The sequence below is a fragment of the Solea solea genome, chromosome 12 (assembly GCF_958295425.1).
Source record: "Solea solea chromosome 12, fSolSol10.1, whole genome shotgun sequence".
Taxonomy (NCBI): Eukaryota; Metazoa; Chordata; class Actinopteri; order Pleuronectiformes; family Soleidae; genus Solea; species Solea solea.
In genome coordinates, this window is record NC_081145.1 from 4,739,460 (window position 1) to 4,759,934 (window position 20,475).

The 20,475-nt window shown below is 40.6% G+C and overlaps 1 protein-coding gene across 2 annotated transcripts in view; it reads left to right on the forward strand.

The window, feature by feature from the left end:
* The first annotated feature begins 418 nt into the window (after positions 1 to 418).
* Positions 419 to 20,475, forward strand: part of hgfb (hepatocyte growth factor b) — a 32,066-nt gene continuing 12,009 nt past the window's right edge. For both annotated transcript variants that reach the window (XM_058646458.1, XM_058646460.1), the window contains exons 1-10: positions 419 to 579; positions 3,337 to 3,496; positions 3,721 to 3,833; positions 5,733 to 5,847; positions 8,607 to 8,755; positions 10,166 to 10,286; positions 13,698 to 13,816; positions 17,913 to 18,078; positions 18,165 to 18,298; positions 19,592 to 19,685. In XM_058646458.1, the coding sequence (XP_058502441.1) occupies positions 531 to 579; positions 3,337 to 3,496; positions 3,721 to 3,833; positions 5,733 to 5,847; positions 8,607 to 8,755; positions 10,166 to 10,286; positions 13,698 to 13,816; positions 17,913 to 18,078; positions 18,165 to 18,298; positions 19,592 to 19,685 (1,220 nt within the window). In that variant the 5' untranslated portion in view covers positions 419 to 530. The remainder of the gene's footprint in view (positions 580 to 3,336; positions 3,497 to 3,720; positions 3,834 to 5,732; positions 5,848 to 8,606; positions 8,756 to 10,165; positions 10,287 to 13,697; positions 13,817 to 17,912; positions 18,079 to 18,164; positions 18,299 to 19,591; positions 19,686 to 20,475) is intronic.

Consider the following 20,475-nt stretch of genomic DNA (forward strand, 5'->3'; position numbering starts at 1 on the left):
AAAAGAATGTGTTTCTCTAGACAGTGTTTCTCCTGTTGGTGACCATATTTAATCCAAAATGAATTTTACATTATTTCCCCATCTTAACACAATGGATTCTGAGCAACAAAAGTTTCTATTTGGCAAACTGTGTCTTACTTTCCTACTTAAGTCCTTATGAATGTAAACATGTGTATTGTATGGTTGTGATTATGGAGCATATATGAGTACACAAATATCACATCTCCAATGCTGTGTTTACGACATCAGGGCAATGAATAGCAGCATAAAAAAGACGAAGATAAGAGGGGGGGGAAAAAAGAGACAGAGAGAGATACAGACAGGGAGGGAGGAAGGAAGGAGGGAGGGAGGAAGGAAGGAGGGGAGGAGAGGCGAGGAAGTACTTAGAGAGGAGACGCATCATCTGTGCAGTGGTGGAGGCAACATCTCGCGGTTGCGGTCGGACACTGGTGCGTCGCGCGCTGAGTATACGCAGCATTTCCAGCATACCTGTTTTAAGTGTATCCTTGTGTTTGTGGCGTGACACTGCGATGTGGATTTACAAGCTCATTTTCGGACTCTTTGTCATTTATTATTCTGGTAAGTTTGTCTTTTTTTTACGGGTCTTTTCTTTAAAAAGAAAAAAAAGAAGCTACTTACAAGTGCTCGAATGACTGGCCGCTTGTGCGCAACCGGAGCTGGAACTGGTGCCAGAACGCACCGGTTTGCGCTCCTGACAGATAGATAGATAGAGAACATGTAGTAGTAGAGATTATTTCTTAAAGTAATTTCCTGTTTCTTTCAAAACAAAAACAAGAGAGAGAGAGAGAGAGAGAGAGAGAGCGAGCGCGTGTGTTAAATCGATATGGTTGCTTTTACTCGCGAACCTCCTCTGCTCTTGCTTTAGTATTATGGTTCTAAAAAGTGACATAATCTATGCAGTTGTAGCACAAAATGACCAATATTATAATCAGATCAGTTAAAGTCCTACACTGTGCTTTGATTCACACGGTCATGCTCATTCTCATGTTGCTCATCATCAATCAGCTCCCACCTGGTGTGTCTCATGTCTTCTGTCCTGTTGTGTACATGATCATTCAGCCTCACGTGCACATTTCCACATGGACCTCTCCTTTGCCGGTGATGAAAACCTCTGAGATGGATGAAGTTCACACATGCCAGCAACTGAGTCAACTGACAGCCACACAGCATGGCTCCCCTCCCCTGTGTGTGTGTGTGTGTGTGTGTGTTGTGATAAATGACTGTGCATCTTATTAGGTCATCTAGCTTCATAACAATTACAGCAGACTAATTCCCACATTGTAATGCTGTTACCCGGTGTTCTCAGTCTTATTGGACTCATTAGCAGATCGCCCACTGTGACCCTCAGACCAAGGCTGTGTGATAATAATACAACAAAAACAACAACAATTATAACAAAGACTTAATATTGAAAATAAAAATTGTATATATTTTTGTTATCATTGCATTAAATCACATGCACGTTAGCGCTGCTAACTTGTTGATGTTGTGTTATTATTCTGCCTTTGTGACATTTGTATACTGCATCCATCATCTAAACACTATCAAGCTTTACTCCTAGACCTGGCTGAGGGAGCGTGTGTGCGTATACAGCAGCAGTACAGTGGTCTTTTTTTGGAGCAGTAGAATTTCTGAAACTTTTTGTCGGCACGTCTTTGTGTCTCAGTCGTACTCCGTGCTGTTTGCAGTCTGCACTCAGCTTTACTACCGCCATGTTGCTGTCGCCTCCGTCTGTCTTGATGTAAAATAAAGCGTGTTGCCGGGCGACACCAGATCTAAACACTGCTGTAGTGAGAAACACACATGCACTTCATCAGCACTGTGTGAACTCACTCGACAAGGGTTTAATTGTAAACAGACATTTGTTTGTATTTAAAAGTTACTCACTGCAGCTTCAATATTTATTTTACTGAGAGTAAAATCTCTTTTAAAAGTCAAGACAGGGTCATTTAGCAGCATCATCATCAACAATTAATATCAGGGTAAAAAAAAAGAGTTGTTGTCTTTTTTATTATATAGAAATAAGCATGTGGCAGCAATAAGTGGGCTAAAAAGCTAAAAAGCAGCTGCAGCATGCTAAAGGGAGAGTTTGGACAAAAGATAATCCCAGTACCAGGATAATCCCACTACTATGGGAGAAGGTTTGAATTACCTGTTTCTGTTCAGGCAGAGGGGGACCTTAAAACTGAAGTCATCATGAGACCTGAGATCGTGATGGACAGGTCAAGACCTATTATAGAGACAAAGAAAGAGAATAATAAGCAGTTTACACAATTCTTTTAAAAGGACGAAATCCCTGCAGTCTCAGGTGATCGGGGGAAAGGGGAAAATGGGGAGGAGGGGAGAGGATAGAGGTGGTGAAAGAGGTGGAGTTTAAGAGAGAGTAGTTATAAATGGCAATGAGAATTGTAGTATTCTTGTAATATAATGGTGTAGCAGCATCATTTTCTAGTCAAAATTGAAAAATGAAACAGTGCACTTAGCAAACTTCAACGTCTGCTGGTCGTTGTTTACTGAACAAATACAAACAAACATCTTTAACTTCCTGTAAATCATAAATGGTCTGTATTCTGACCATTTAAAGGTTCTTTACACTAGTTTTGCAATTCACCCATTCACTCACACATCCATACAGCAATTATCTGAGCATCGTGGGGTTAAGTGTATGGCCCAGAGACACACAGAATGAAGGCAAGCGAAGCCAGGGATGTGTGATTGTATCCCATGCTTAATGCTCCATTATATTTTAAATCTATTTGATTTTGACTTAATTGTTATTTACACTGTAAATCATATCACAATATCATCCATTTACATATGTTCTCCTAAACATTCAATCTAAGCATCTATTTTGATAATTTCATTTCTATCATCATCATCATCATCGTCATAATAATAATAACAATAGGGAAGGGTAATATAATATTCTTTATTATCAATCTGAGAAAAGTTCAGTATCAATGTAATGTCCAACACTTTGAGATACATCACAGACAGTAGTATTTTTTTTCCCAGATTTCTGAAATGTTTCTGTTTAAAAAGTGTTGCTTCATTTTTTCCAAACTTAAAATGAATTGTTACATTTCAATCTCAAGTTTTGTTAAGACACTATTGTCAAGCTGTAACTACTAAAGGGACAGTGTTGTCAGGAATCATCACATTAGCTGTCTCTGGTATGACCCCAGCCAGTCACAGCTCGTCTCCTGCATGCGGCCCTGAGCAATGCATACCTCTTTTACACCATGTGCAGATAAGTGCTAAAGTGAAAAAATAAACAACTTTAACAGGCACCTCTTTATTCCACTTGTGTATCAGAGGGCAGACGAAATGCACTCCAGGACTATCAGAAAACCGAGGGTATCCGACTGGTGGTCACGTCTCCCGATTCGTCCCTCTTGACCAAAGGCAGGAAGCTGAACATGACCAAGTGTGCCAAATCCTGCAGCCGCAACAAGAGACTCCCCTTCAGCTGCAGGTATATCTGTGACTATGTCATTTAAACCTTTTTACTACTTGAAATACCTGCTCTCTCACTGGATTGACAGGCTTAGAAGTGTTTTGCATGTAAGGCTGAAAGCTGCAGTAATTGCCCCGGGATTCCTCTTTTGCCTCAAGGTGTAAAGGTAAAAACTGACCCATGTGTGCTTCACTCTTCTTTTTCTTCTCTCTGCCTGCTGTCTTTTCCTCCTTTTCCTCCAGAGCGTTCCTCTATGATCATAAAAACAGGAAATGCCAGTGGCTGTCATTTGACAGGAACTCACCAGGCGCGCAGATCCAACAGGACTTCAACTACCAACTCTATGAAAAGAAAGGTGACCGCTTTACTCAATTGTGGTCAATTGTGTTTATTGCAAAAGAAAAGTTTTTAAATTAAATTACAGATGTTAAACCTGAAATCATCACACCGGTGTCCATTCATATGCTTTATTGTCTATTTTCCTCTAAAGGGGAATCTAATTTACAAAATTGACATTATGTTGTATTGAAGACAACCTGAAACTAGTGATTTGGTCCATTAACTCCTCAAGAAAATGTTTGCTGATGTTATAAATCAAGTTGGAAGTAGATGTTCATTTCCCCATAGACTTCCATTTTAACTGAGTTGTTTTTTGCAACCCGTGGAGACTTTTGCTTGGTAAAGTAAAACCAAAAACAGCTTATTTTGCATGTTCTGTAAAAGATACGCACATAAATCGAAACTGAAAGGTTAGGAAAATCCTGCAAACTTTGTTCCACAGTTCCTGCCCCCGGGCATTGACCCTGGAAATAATAGAAGAAGCCAGAACACGGGATGAGAAGACAACAGCAAGAAAAACATGAGAAATCCAGACCACTGCATTCTTGGACTGACAATGAGATGTAATTTATGTTCTGTCAGCGTAAAGAATTAAATATGTGTAAGTTAATGGATGGTAGAATGACACAGTCTCGTGCTCGACATGGTATCAAATACCCGTGAGCTAAAGTTGTTTTGGTCTACCTGAAAATGCTTAATTCTAAATACACGACTGGAGTCGGACACACTTCATTCAATACTAATTCCCTGCCAGTTCTTGTCTACTGGGAGAAGCAGAGTGCTGCAATTAAATGGCGTTATCAAGATACAGCTACAGAATAACTAAACCCCCTCTTATGCAGCTAACTTTGCCCAAAATGCCAAAGAAGTTGGCTGAGAGCTGAGTGAAGGAGAGTGCAGATCAGTAAGGGGGCGTGGTCTTTTTGTGGAATCTGATACATCGAGCTGTAGGTGTCAAACTCTGATTTAACTGAAATCAAATCAAGCAAATTTGAGTTAAAAATTGTGGGAATTTGAATAACTTTGACAGCCCTAATAATAAGCAATATAAAATATACAAATGCAAAAAATTGAGTGGTAAAATAACTATACTATCTGCTAACAGGGATGAACAGGTATCCAAAAAAGTTTTTATACATATCAAAAAGTACTAAACTTTAACTGTGGAAGTTCGCAGAACAGTACCAGTGACAACAGAGTGGACTGAAATAGCCAATGGCAACATTTGAATGCAGTAGCTGGTGTTTGACCAGAGAGAGGCAGTAGATGCACCAAATTGTATCATAACGTGTATAATGTCAATGCATTTATGCTAAACTGTGAGGATTCGCACCTGGATCAACAAATATAGAACATCACTGGATACCCATATACACTGGTTTACACCTGAAAAGCATTTATTTACACTTTAATAATGACATACGCATGTTAATAAGATTTATATTTTTATAGATTTTCCTTAGAGTGGTTTAGCTTTGTAGAGTCGTCAGCCCTCACAAGGGGAAATGAAGAAAGGCAAGAACCCTTGTCATGTTTATTGTGTGGCTGCACATTATGCTTCATTTTCTGTCATTAAGCAGTGTTTGTGTAAATGAAGGGAAACCCCCGCCCCACTGGACTCTCAGGACTGACCACAGTGAACATGCAAGCTGCGGAAGCTCGATCCACTCCATCCAAATGTTTTGCGGAAGATTAGGAAAGCAGATTTTGTCTTTTTGGCATTGTTGTGTCCTTGTTAAAGCTCCCTGTTAGAGCTGAACATCTTCCCTTTGTCTGTTTTTCTCATCACTGTGGCCACACTGGCTTTGTGTGTGTGTGTGTACACAACAGTGCTCAGGTTGTTGGCTCATCACACCCACTCACTCTGTTCTCCACTCTCTCTCCTCATCCTCGCTCTTCTCTGTCTCTCTTCCAGACTATATCAGGGAGTGCATTGTGGGTACAGGTCAGAGCTACAGGGGTCGGAGGTCAGTGACTGTGAGTGGGATCCTGTGCCAGGCCTGGGCCTCTCCTATTCCTCACGAACACAAGTAAGATTTCCACACAACTTCAAACAACAACCAGCACTTGTCATTATTTCTGTTGGCCTGTTAGTAGCAAGTAGCTGCAGGCGAGGCACAACGGGTGTGTGACTGTGTGAATTTGAAATACTACGGGTTGATTAGGCACCAGGGAGCAGTCATTCATCAGAGGTGACCTCATTGTAACGCTTCGCAGAGTCACAGATCATTTCCTGCTCTGTCCCTACTGTTTTGTAAAGGCATGGGTGTCCGTGTCTGTCTGTGTGTGTGTGTGTGTGTGTGTGTGTTTTACTAGGATTAGGATCATATCAAATACGCAGCCTTTGGTTAAGCTCCGGCTACATCCCTACAGTATTCCCCAGATTAAGCTCATTTTTCAAGATGCAGGCATACTTTTCAAAAAAAAAGAAAAAAGAAAGGAAGGAAGGGAAAAATGAACAATTTAGGTAGAGTTTAACAAACACAAGATGCTTATAAAGCATTGTTTTCTACAGGATTATGTCACAAGTGACAAGATCACGGCATATATCCTTTTATCTACTCTACAAAAACAAGTAAAGCATGCAAGAAATGATGCCTACAACCCATGCTGTGAATTTACTGTATGTTTTAAAATAGCATGCATAAAATAGAGTTTTAATTCACTGATCAATTGTCTGTTAGAAACAGACACAGACAAGTCACTCAAACAGACAAAACTGTATGTTTGAGTGATCATCAGGTTATAATAACTGCTATAAATTGTAAATACGGTCTGTTAATCAATATTTCTAGCTTTATTATTTTGTGTGTTTTTAGACCATATTTTAGATGACCTCGGCTTTGCTATTTTGCACACACACACACATTCTTACACAGTATTCTTAGTGAGTAAAGTCGTAGACATAATGCATTCCCTAGCTATACTTGACCCTTACCTTAGACATCACAACTAAATCAAATTCTAACCCTAACCCTAAAACCAAGTTATCACAGGTCGTTCCTCCCTGCAGCTGTTAGACTGTACAACAAGCGCTGCTCTCAGTAGACCACACACAACCAGGCTCCTCATTCCTCCCTTCCACGTGCAATATACATATACAGCATATTATCCCATGTCCAATATGTGTTTGTACTGTAAGTACAATATACAATATACTTATATCATTTCCCATGTTCAAACTTTGTTTATTTATACTGTATACTGTGTATATTCTGCAAACTGTCTAGAATGTACTTTCTACATTCTATTTATAACAATATTTTTGGTAATGCATGTTTATTATTTATTATCTCTTATTTATTATTATCTGAAAATCAGGAACACAACATACGCATAAACTTTTAATCCACTGTTATTGCTTCCTCTTTTCCTTCTTCCCTCTCTTCTCCTCTCCTCTCCTCTCCTCTCAGGATTTAAATGACTTTGCAAGGCTTTGTAGTGAGTTGTCATTTTACCAGAAGCAGGGCAGTGTGTGTGTGTGTTTTTTTTGCCTCCAGTGAACCTGTTTTATCAGACCACTGTTAAGGTCACGTAATTAAATCCAGGCGCTTTGTAACGCTGACACACACACACGCACACAGGGAGAAGAACAAATTCCATTTTTATCAGTGAAATGTTTCTTTTCACTGGAAAACTCCACGTTTTATCATCTCATCATCATGTGGAAAAACACAGACTGACTCAGAGATTACAACATATACAGTCCATCGTCACCGCTGCTGACCACAGCCATATGCTTGCCCGATGTAGAAGACGTGAGTCATTTGTCAATGTAACAGGATCTCCAGAACCTTTTGTCATGAAAGATTACCGTTGCTCCTACATATTAGCGTGTTTTCTCTGCTTAACAACATGCTGTCGTCAGTGATTTGATTCTTTCAGCGTTTTCATCCGTTACTTTTGTATTTTGTAAATTTCCACTGGTCGAGTCGTGACATACGTGTTTTTTAAGCTGCAAGGTTCTAACAGCAGCTTCATCATGATTCATCATTCTGGGAATTAGAAGAACAGGAGTAAACAAAGATAACGTGTCAAACTAAATGTATTATTGTCCCATCTTTTACTGTTATAATGTGGTCTTTCCTCACCAGACACAAACAGAATGTTATCTGATCTATTTGAAGCTGAGCAGTGATGGATTTGTCTGAATGTGCGAGTTTTTTGAGCAGCAGAATTCACTTCTGAAACTTTTCATGGATGCTTCTTAGATTTTTTAGTCCAATTCCAACCTGTTTGCAGTCGTCTGGCTTTACTAGCGCAATGTTGAGATAAAACAAATCACTTCCTGTGTGCAGGCGGTGCAGAGAGAGTCATGTGGAGCTGATGGGCTTATTCAACTTTCAGTCATTTGTGTACAACAAACATTTGTTTACATTTAAAACCTATGAACTACATTTTTAAACAAAGATTTGGATTCTTTAAAGTGCTAAAAACGAAAAGCAACTGGACTTTTTGTGAAACCATGTTTCCACCGAGTGAAACAGTTACCAAGTAAATGGCAAAATGCAAGCCTGACCCAGGGCTTTCCAAACCATACCAAACTGAACCAGGTTCACAGGACTAGGTGCAGGACTACCATGACCTGGATGACTGAGAACGTTCACAGAGATTTCTCTTGCATCAAATTGCCTTGGATCGTATCATATCGCTCTCTATAGGGTGAAAATCACTCCCCTAACAACAGTACATGGCCTCGGGTGCATACAGATGCTCATAGTTGCTGATCTGAAACTTGTTTACTTGGTGCAGATGTCTGTTTGTTGAACTTCAGTTCTGCTTCTGACAGATTCATGTCTAAGAGGTCCAGGAAAAGGGACCTCAGAGAAAACTACTGCCGCAACCCAGACAACTCCACCGTTGGACCGTGGTGTTTTACCACTGACCCCCGACCTCACCTCAGACACCAGGAGTGTGGCATTCCCCAGTGTTCGGAGGGTAGGCTATACACACACACACACACACACACACACACACGCGCAAATAATACAAAATAATGTCTCTTCATCGTAAGATCACGCTCATTCCACGCTGCAAATTGCCTCCACCAATTCAAGCTTGATAGTCTGAAATGAGCCGTAGCACATTAAGCAATCACACACAGCACCTTGGACTAAGCAGTGCTGGTGCCAACAGTGTTCTGTTATACAGCTGCGCGCGTGTGTGTGTGTGAGAATGTATGTATTAGGGGTGCACAGGTTTTCTTTATTCACCGAGGCCAGCTGCAGCCGTTTCCAGGTGTGTGGTTCAGTTTATGCTGTCTGCTCTCATTTCATCAGATCCCGCTTTTGTAAACGATTTGAACCTGAAGGCATGTGTTGGAATGTAAAAGGATATTAATCCCGCTGTCGTATCCAATACATGAATTGTTAGCTAGTTTATGTCCCTGTGGTACAGACAGAAGGACATAGTTGGGTTTGTATACATAAAACTTTGATAATATAATAATGAGAGGGAGGCACGTTCTCCCTCGCCGCGATGTTATACTGTCAGACAGTGATGTTTTCCTGGTGACGGGGATGATAATGGCCTGTGCTATCTAATCTCAGAGGAGGGGGTTGTCCTGCTTCCTCTGCACATATGACACTGGACAACGTTAATGAGGAAGTGGGCAGTGTTTCTATAACAGCACGGCGAGGAAGGGAATCCTTCTTGCTCCCCGGCTCACATATGGTGTCCCACTGGGGTTATCACAAGTTGTATAACAAGGATAATTACACTCTTTTTTCCTGCTAGGAACTCTGCTATTGTTCATACAAAAATGACTGGAAGGGTTTCTCCAAAAATTAGCTGCACCTAATAGGAAACATACACAGACACAAAAAAACATGCCGTGTGTCATGGCACACACACACACACCAATGGTACTAAAAGTGCTCTGTCATGACAGCAGGGCACTCCTAAACATCTGTTTTTAATCTGCATGCTCTCTGTTGTTTACACTAGACAGTGTGTGGACTACTCGTACAACACACGGCGCCTTTTCTACGTCAAAGAGAGCCTCGCCTTCATTACTTTGACGTTTCATATTTATTTCCGTACATAAGGTGCATGTATATCATTTCTGAACTTCAGGGGAAAGTTGTTAAGTATTTATGAAGGGTTTCATTGCCAAATGTTGTGCAACTATTTTGGGCCATGCCATAAAACATATTAAATTGGATGATCCACTTTGTGCAAGTGTATTGTTTTGTCAGCCTGTGACTACACTACTGGAACTGCTGTGATTTATTTTTGTCCTTTGCTCCAAGTGTTTTTTTCTAGTGAAAACCAAACCCCCTGGAGATGATTGTGTTACTGTAAACTGTTTATGTACTTGTGTCTCTGTGTGTGTTTGTTGCTCCACAGTGGAGTGTATGAACTGTAATGGGGAAGACTATAGAGGACCCATGGACCACACAGAGAGTGGGAAGGAATGCCAACGCTGGGACCTGGATGAACCTCACAAACACCTGTACCACCCTAAGAGGTGTGACTCACACACACACACACACACACACACACACACATGCACTGTTGTACTCTTTAAACGTTGTCTGCTCAATCACACTAAAGCCCACACACACGGAGTATGTGTGTATAATGGCCAAAAGCTACGAGAATACTAATACTTTCACACAACATATTTGTGTGGCTGTGGCCCACTTACTCTGGAGATGAAGTGATTTGGAGTTGGACCATGTGCCTTTCCCTAAATGATTGCCATCAGAGTCTAGAGTGTATTTTTGTGTGTTTTCAGCAGCGCTTTGTCGGGAAAACCCCTCATTCTTACTTAATTACCCAAATTCCTTTATGCTCTCAGTCGATTATTAACCATGTCCAGCCATGAGATAAGTTAAATCCTATTTCATGGAGGCCATATGTTTTCATCTGTTTTGGTATCCCTTACATGTTTGTGTGTGTGTGTGTGTGTGTGTGTGTGTGAGAGAGACGGTGGTGTGAATCTGTGTCAAGTGAGCGTTCCAGCTTGTCGAATGGCAGGTGGTCTGAATTAGCAGGGACTCGTTAACACGTCCTTAATCATCCCAGTGTTTGTGTAAACGAGGTCCCAGACTGCTCGTAGCACTAATGTAAAGAGAGGGTCCTTTGGCCTGATGCTGCATTGCCTGGAGGCTCAAGGCCTGGAGGGATGTGGGACTTTTAGGGATGAATTACCGCAGAACACCTGCAGCAGTGCAGCTAATTTACTCACTCACTCCAGTGAGCTGTGAACAGACTGGAGTCTGCTTTGCTCTGCATCAACAGGAAGTGAGAAGCAGATAATAATCAGTGCTGAGATCATACTGTCATTCTTGCTTTATTCCAGGTCAGTTTCAAATTGCATGAGTAACATAAACAGTAGTTCTCCACTGTGAAAGTCACAGACTAACTGCTGCTAGCCTCCGGAGCTAATTTAGCTAACTGGGCTGGTTATTTTAGCTGTGTAGCCTTGCTGTAGGTTATTTTCTATGTCTTAATAATCACAGTATCAATCCACATATGTCTATACAGCCAGTTAGTGGTGCAGAACTTTCTTTAGTTTCTTCACGTTGCATTGCAGAAGACCTTTTCAAGTAAACCTACAACTGATCAATTTAAATACTGTATATGGATAATAGTATGGCACATGCTTTGAATTCATACAATTTAACGGTGCAGTGTTGGGGACAAAGCAGATGGAATCAGAGAATGCTTATTTCAACCTTCAACTTGACTTGGACTCGTGACCAAAGACTTGAGACTTGCAAAAAAATGGCTTATGAACAGTGTAGAGAACTGTGTGGGTGAGCCCTACTACCTGTACACTGAACCCACTGCAAATGATCTAGAGGGTAGTAGTATTCAACCAGCCTTAATGGGAACCTGTCATTCTGCTGCTCATCGCCCTCCACTGGCTGTCAATGGCAGCTTGAATCAAGTCATTGACTGTTTCCTACAGAATGACTTCTGGGTCATCTGTACCCTCCCTGAGCACAAGAGTACAGAGTCTTACCCAATGGAGGAACACGCTCCCTAATGCTATCAGAGCAGCAGAGTTTCTATCTTCCACTAACTCTTGACCCGGAGAAAACCCATGTGCACACAGGGAGATAGATAGGCCCTCAGGCGATCCGGGATTCAAACTGTTGACCTCCTTGGTGTGAGGTAACTCTGCCATGTGGCCCCTCTTAACCCCACTTGTCTTGAGCACTCTCTACTCCTGCAGTTCCTTCTTGAACTTAGCTAGCACTCATTACTCCGTTCCTCCTGATGGTCTCTCATTGCGCCGTAACACTAATGAATGTCTATGATTGCATTGTAGTTTTTAATGAATCTTTTCCATTAACTTTGTAAATGTTTCCTATTACAATGTAACCTTTACATGTTGAGCACTTTGGATAAAAGCACCTGCCAAACGACTGAAAGTAAATAGAATGTAAACACAATTAATGCTTCTGTTATGAACATTAGTTAATTGTCTCTCTTCTGCATGCTTGCTTCTCAGAAAGACAATGGTCATGTGTTACGTTTTTAAAATAGGCGCCCGAGCAGTCGCATGAATAACAGCAATCTGGTACCGTGGGTGTGCTGTCATCAAATAGTTTCTAGTTTAAGTTATTGTCTGTAACTTACTGTCTAGCCAAGTCTTTTTAACCCTAAACCTAACCTCACTCCTTCTGTGGGCCTAACCCTATAACCTCACAAGAAATACTGGTGTCATCTCTCCTACAGCTGGGGCGGTACATTGTGAATCACTCCTATGGGTCGTATTTGGGGGTTAGAGGAGAAGTTATTCCATTTCCAGGTTTATGTGGAAGTTAAGACTGGGTTTTAAGGACTGTTTTTTATTTATTTATTTTATTTAGTGCCTGGGTCGGCTTTATGGGTTGTGTCCGTTGTTTTTTACAGGTTTATGTGGAAGTTAAAAATGATTTTACAACTAGTTCTGGCCCACATACTCCACGTCTGTGTGTGAGCAGAGGTCAGCTGTGGTCCATGTAAAATAAATGCCCATGTCTGCCGTGGTGCATGGGGAACATTTGTGGGCAAATGCGAGCTTCTCCACATTTTGTGACCATGTGGACCATATGTGTGAACTGTACATGCTCTCTGTAGCACAGTACTTCAGTCCAGTCCAGCTGGTGGTGCGAAATCATCCGTAAGATCAGTGTTGAATGTGGGTGTATGGATGAGTGGCATGTGTGAGAGATGTTCACGGTGCAAACCCCAAAAGGCTGAAACTTGACCCAGGTATTATTAAACCAGAACAACCTCAGTTCCCCAGGTAACCTTCTGCACAGAAGGAAAACAACAATCAATAAGCTATAATGCAAACAAATAGAAAATACAGACCAAGGGACCATCACAGATGAGAGATTGATTCTGCATGCTATAAAAATGAGTGACATCTAACATTGACACTGCAGAGCGCAACAAACACACAGCACACTTGTAAATACATCTAAAAACAATACAATAAGGACATTTTGTGAGGCACTGATATACAGTATGAATTGGATTGGGTTTAAATCATTGCTTTCTTTTATTGAGTGCCTTGGTTGGCTATATGGGTTGTAAATAAACAAGATATGTGTCCATAGTTATTTATATATTATATATATTATATTATTTATATGCATGTATTTAATTTGGGTTGTACGTATATCGTATCGCATCCAAGTTTTGAAAAAGTACTTTGTATAATTTACTTTTTGGTTATTGAGTCCATTTAGTTATTTAATCACAAGAAAGGGGTGTGGATGTTTACATTTTACTTTATCCTGCTCCTTTTACCTCCCTCATTGTTCTATCTCGTTTTTATGTCATGTTAAAATTTAAATTGCACAATACATTGATTTCCTGTTATGGTTTTTGTGCATCTGTATACTGAAATTGTATTATATGACTTTTTTTTTATTAGGTTCCCTGACAAAGGCCTGGATGATAACTACTGCAGGAATCCAGATGGACGCCACAGACCCTGGTGCTTTACCACGGACCCAAACACACCCTGGGAGTACTGCAGCATCAAAGTTTGTGGTGAGTTTGTTTGTCCGTGTGTGGTTGTACGCGTTAGCGTTTGTCATGCATGCAATGTGCTCGCCTCTACTTGTCAGTACGAGGGCGTGGGTGTGTTTGTGTCCGGCCAAAGAAGCGTGATTGACTGCACCAGAACGTACAACTTCCTGAACCTTTCATTTTACCACGCCTGTCACTCTGTTTGGCTGATTCAACCAAATTTAGACACATACAAAGTCCCCTTCTTAGGTTTGGCTCTCTGTTATGTCTTGTCTAATTGCCAGAATGTTTATTTTTCCCCTGCACCACTGACCTGCTGTTTATTGTTCTGTGCAAACTCTTACGTGTGTTGGTCAAACGACACTGGGCTCAGTTACTGCAGCATATTGGATTCCTATTACACACAGAGACACTACAAGGGTTCCCTGCACACCACATGTGGTGTGAGCATGTATGATTGATGTGTGACTGTGTGTTCACGCCAAACTCGATTAAAGTTCACCATGTGACCAAATTACGTACACATTCAATGCAAAGGTGTGCATTACTTACGTCGGACATCAAAATTGTTCCATGACACAATTTCTCTATTTCTTCTTAGGGCGGAGCAGTAATTTAGTCAATACATATTGCAATATCATTTTCCTCAATGTCACGATTACAAAAGGTTTAATTAATATTTATGTAATGTATACACTTTGCAAACACACTGTGAGACACATGTTTTCATCATGTTTTGTCTCAAATTGTTGAGCTTCTCTTTAACATTTAGTGTTTCTGTGATGTAGGTTAAGAACTTGAGATGCACAATATTATTTGCACGATCAGCAGATATTGGCTTTAAAATGTATTATCGGATCCACCGATATGCTAATGAACAAAACAGTAGGCTCAATAGGCTGCTATTTCCTTGACATCTGTGCTTGCGCCCTCTACAACTATTATTCATTTGCATGATTATTTATTATGCACAATGAAGACAATGTATAGCTACATCTGCTGTGACAAGAATATGTTAAAAAAATATGAAAATTTCACCACAGAAGAGACAGAATTACCTCTGCAGTTGGGCATGGGGAAAACCGTATTATATATTGTATTGGTTATCGGCTCAGGAACTCTCGATATATAAGCATACCAGATATCTGCAAAAAGTCCAATATCGTGAGCATGTTTTTTGGCCATATTGCCCAGCCCTAATTCCACTACTTCAATTTACAATCCAAGTAACTTCAACCATAGTTGAGGGAGAACAGAAAAAAAGGCACCCCCCTGTCATCACTTCTGGTGAAAATAGTTGGTCTTCTGAAAGTCATGTAATTTTCACACCGCATGTATTTTGTGCTGCAGGATGATTTTTGTGCAATTGGCCATCCTGGCTAACACCAGACTGCATCCCGATCCCATTTGAGATTGACTATTGCTCTAGAAAGGGTGTTGTCAATTCCCACTCGCAAGAGGTGTGGCCAAAAGATGTAGCTCAAAATGTCTCTGTATGCAATTGGATAGACCTACAACCAATCAGACCAAGTATTGTAGTTTCCTTGGGCGGCTATCTAGAAATGGTATGTAATGACTTTTTCCAGGAGGAGCTCCATGGAGCAAGTCGCTTAAAATGGAAGCAACAGCCAAATGGAAAGACATCTGCTCTTTGGTGGCCCATGTTGAATGTATACAAAAGCTGCTAGATGTTGCTTCTCTGTCAACATTGTGTTAAGCCTGCCTTTGGCGCAGCAGGGGGAAAAACCTGTTTATGATTGGTTCCCTTTTTTCGGAGACTCTGTATTTAGCCAAAACAGCGTCCTTGCCAGACTTGTCTGCAAATAAAAACCAAATTGTTGGCAGATTTGTCTGGATTCACCCAGCCTAGCGATTTGCATCTTCTGTGTCATGAAGTCTATCATGTCCCTTGCCACAGGTCTGTTGTAGTGTGAACCCACTGTTAGAGTTCACTTGTCATGTGTCACATTTCATTCTGTGGTTTCACTTGTAATAAACCAACTGCAAAGCTCTTTGCTGACCATGCAAACAGGGACCGAGTCAGTGAGGCAGCCGGTGTGGTCTTCAAGAACATACAGTCAAACAGGCCAGAGCTGTTGTTGCTGGGCTCAGCTTCTTTCTTCTCTTTGAGTGGCCTGTTTGCCTGCTAGAATCATCAGCCGTCCTGGCAGTGTGTTTACTAGATGGCACTGCTCCATGTTGAGCCAGTGATTCACTGTCCCACCCCCACTCTACAACAATTCCCCCTCTAAAAACCATCTCCTACCCTCTGCACACTCTCCATCTCTCTCTCTGTGTCTCTCGCTCTTAGATATGGGACTTTGTTGGGAATAGTCTATGTTTACGACCCAGTTAGCTTTAATCAAAACAAGGCAGGGAGGACGGAGCAAGACACTGAGAGACAAAATGTTCTTTTGTCAAGGCTAGCTGTGTTTTTTTTTTCTGTCAAAATAGTGCATATCTTTTTTGAGACAGACTGTCGACCTAAACATTGTTAGAAAACATCTGTTTTCTACCTATTTCTTCCAAGTCTTGAAGCTCTGCAACCTTATACTGTAGGGTACATGTACCTTTGTTATCACACCATTTCTGTAAAGACAAGTGGAGCAGATAAGAATGCAAGCCTATTTTTTTTTTTTCCATATTAACCTCATCATCCTGTAAGTCTTCTAAACACATAAAGGGAGTTAGTCTGTGGAAAGCAGGTGGCCAAGACATTTAGGCTTGTTCATCGGCCGTTCATCACGTCAAAGACAGTGTCACACTGAATCTGTCCACACTATTCATTATTCTTTATGATTGCTTGTACATGTACGACAGCAACATCATCATTATAAACGCATAGAGGAAAGTATTTGCGGGTCTCGTGTTAACACTGTAAGACATGTGGGTGTGCACACACACACATACACGTACAGAGTGTTTTACTTTCTGTCTATTTGATTTAGCTGTCTGAGCTAATTGTTACAGTCCAAACAATTTGGTGCTGACAGTTCGGAGATGAAATCCTGCATCCAGTGGGAGGATTAATTGAATTACTTGAAACTAGAAATTGCAGCCAAATGGAAAACGGTGTGGTGAGCCATGCGTGCTGTTTTATAATCTATACTGTGGTTCACGAAAGTTTCAGCACAATTCCACGGTTCATCTCGCTCTCTCACTCTTTACAAATCCACTTAACTGTATCAGTCATTGATTTCCACATAATCCATCTACAATTTCAACCAAATTTGTTGTCGTTTATTGCTCGACTGTCATGTCAAACTCACAGGATAACTATATGTGTATTTTTTGAATTCCCATAGTGGGAATTAGAGGGAATTAGAGGGAATAGTGTGATGTTTGTAGTTTTCAATCACTTTTTTCAACTAGATTAAGCATTATTGTGAAATACTATATTGAAACCTCATGATAGCTCAAGTCCACAGTACTGTATTTCAGTGGTTCTCAAAGACTGTGTCAGGACCCAGTGAGAACTCACAGGACTTTTTTGGGGGGCCCAAACAAATTTGCATTTTCCCCATTTTTTGTTCAAATTTATGTATAAATGTTTTAAATATCACAGATACAATGAAGTAGTAATTCATCTCTTGGAAATGATTTGTTTATAAATTCAAAATGACTAGCTGTTACAGATATTTCTGTAAATTAGCCACCACATTATACACAAATTCGAGTGATTTTGGTCAGGATAGTTTGCCATCTTTCCCCATGTTGTATAAAATTGGGAAACACTTTTATAGTGGAATTGTGAAAGTAATGTAGCTGTGAGCAGCTGGTGCGTGGAGGGGGTGAGATTTGAGAACTGTTTGCTTGAGGTTCTGTGTAACTTAAGCTTTTGTCTCGTTGTGTAAAGCTGGTAAAAGTGTTTGACTCAAGTCTATCTATGTTGGGATTTTATACTATGGCTCAATGACAATAGCACACTTGCAGTTCTTGTGATTTGTTAGTTGCACTATTTCAAACAGCAAATTGTTCAGCCCTACTTCATGCTATACTAATATTTTTTTTGATTACACTATTGTGTAAGCTTGAGTTTATGAGAACAAAAAAGAGATAATTGTAGAGAGATAAAAAAAGAGATAAAGTTTACATATGATGTTTTGCTCTTCCACAGAAACACCATCCAAAAGTAATGTGGTTGAAACTACTGAGTGCTACCAGGGCAGAGGGGAGGGTTATAGAGGGACAGTGGACATGACGCCCACCGGACTCACCTGCCAACGTTGGGACGCTCAGTATCCTCACAACCACACATTCTTTCCTCAAGCCTATGCCTGCAAGTGAGTCAGCCACCCTCTCTCTCACTCACCCGCCTGCATTCACTTACATCTTTGTATAAGTCAACAACTTTCTCTGTGATTTCCAGGGACTTGAGAGAAAACTACTGTCGCAATCCAGATGGCCAAGAATCCCCCTGGTGCTTCACTATGGACCCAAGAGTCCCCATAATGTTCTGTACCAGCATCCCTCAGTGCGGTGCCCAAACCAAGACTGTCAGTGGTGAGGAATTCAACAGCTTTATCTTTCACTCAAAACAGCAAGTGGGCAGGCTGATTTTTACCCCTACACCACAAGCAGAGAAATATTGCGCATTTTCGTATTTTTTGCTCCGAGTGGTTCACACGAGACAATGTATCCACACATATATTGTTTTGTGACCCCGTTTTATTCCGTCCCGGTGGAAAACTGTAGCCCTGTAGGACTGTGGGAAGCACCGACCACCACGCCTCACATAAACGAACACAGACAGGGGCTCAGGATTTGTCGGGTCTCACCGGACAGTGAAAGATACAGTGCAAGAATCAGTGCTGGGTGGGATTTTGGACGTAGAAGATGTAGATCCATGGCTCAGTACGCAAATGCTAATTCCCAAGAGCGTTCATGACTACTTCTTTGAGATTGTGTGTGCCTAGCAGTGGGATTACAAAGTCTCTCTGATGGTTGTTTTGTGGTCTACCCTTGAGGGTTGAATACGTTCCCATATCAGAAGAGTGACGGACAGCATTAAAACCTCCTTTATGATCCATGTTTTTCTAAGATATATTTGTGGATGACTTCTTTATTTTCCCAGCTCAAGATCCAATACCAAGTTTGATTACAAAGAAACTAAGCAGTGTTTCAAAGGAGAGGAGTAGTGAGTCATTTTTAGGTTTGGTAACCTTCAGTTAATCCGACCAACAACTGCTGCTCATTGTTTTTAACTCTTCTGACAACTTGCGTGTCAAAGTGCTATGAACAGACCTTTTGACAATTTAACATTTCTTATGTACTCAACTCTCAAATCAACTCAAATGTATTTATAGAGCCGATTTGAAAAATGACCAAGCCGAAGTGCTGTACAGAATGACTTAAGCGCTCTGACTGGACTGTGTATGTGCAGCAGTTCAGCCAGATATTGAGCTGCCAGCCCATTTAATGTAATTATATGTATGTGTTATATGCACAATAATGCTTTTAATACAAACAAATGTCCTTCAGGACAATAATGTCTATCTTATCTGATATTATCTTTCATCTATAATGACACATGCCATCATGGTCATGTTATGACTTAATTTGATTAATTTCTTACCACCTTTAATTCTCATGATTGTTACTAATGAACCCTTAGAATTTGTAAAAGTAAAATTTTGGTATACTACATGACATATGTTTTCTATTAAAAGCTTGGTAGTCTTGAGTACATGCCTATTGTACATGTTTTTATTCAAAGCTCTTGTTACCTCCAAACCTGGAGTATGTGCATATAATAATATCTTGTACTTTGATTTCCTTTTTCTTGTCCAAATCCAGAGTGCTATCAAGGCTTTGGGGAGAACTACCAAGGAGAACAGTCACGGACTCGATCAAAGCTCCCTTGTTCTCCCTGGACAGACCACAGCAACAGGTTGGCCCTGCTATTTTATAACTTAATGACTTTCCCAAACTTGGTATAAAACAGACCTGCACAGTCAATAAACTGCAGACAAGAGTGTGTGTCTAAAATATAAATCAAGATGTAGCACAGGCCATGTTCATGTTCAACCAGAGTCTAACAAATGACGTTTTTTAAGAGCTCAATGAGATCAAAGCAAATAACTGTGCAGAATAGTGTGCAAGTTTTAAAGGTTTCAAACGTAGAGAGTGCCTATGTTCAGATTTCTAGTCATATTGCTCAAATCTGATTCAATTCCAATTCATTACAGATCTGATTTAAAGGTCTACATTCAAATCTTTCTTGCATCTGATCTATCACATCTGATCTATCTCGTGAATGTGACGTCCGACTCAAAGGCATATTTGGTTTTTAGTGATTGTCCAAAAGCTGGTTCTACAGATACAGTGCCCATCTAACCTCCCATTTTCTCCCTCCCAGCACTCTCCCGCCAAACCCACCCTCCCTGTTAAATCCAACCAAAGATTTTAATTTAAGGATTTAAGGGTTGTGCATAACGTCTGCCATTAAAACAAACAACAAAGGGATGACAGAGTGCCAAAATGTCTACACACTATTACAATAAAGTAAATTAAAAAGAAGATCAATTTAAAATCTATATAAGTTATAAACAGTAAGTGAATGGGCAAAACTCAGAAAACAAACAGGAAGATATATCAAATGAAAGCTTATTAAATCACCCCAGGATTGCCCCTCTCATTTTATGTGGCATGGCTGAAAACAATCCATCCATTTAAAACAT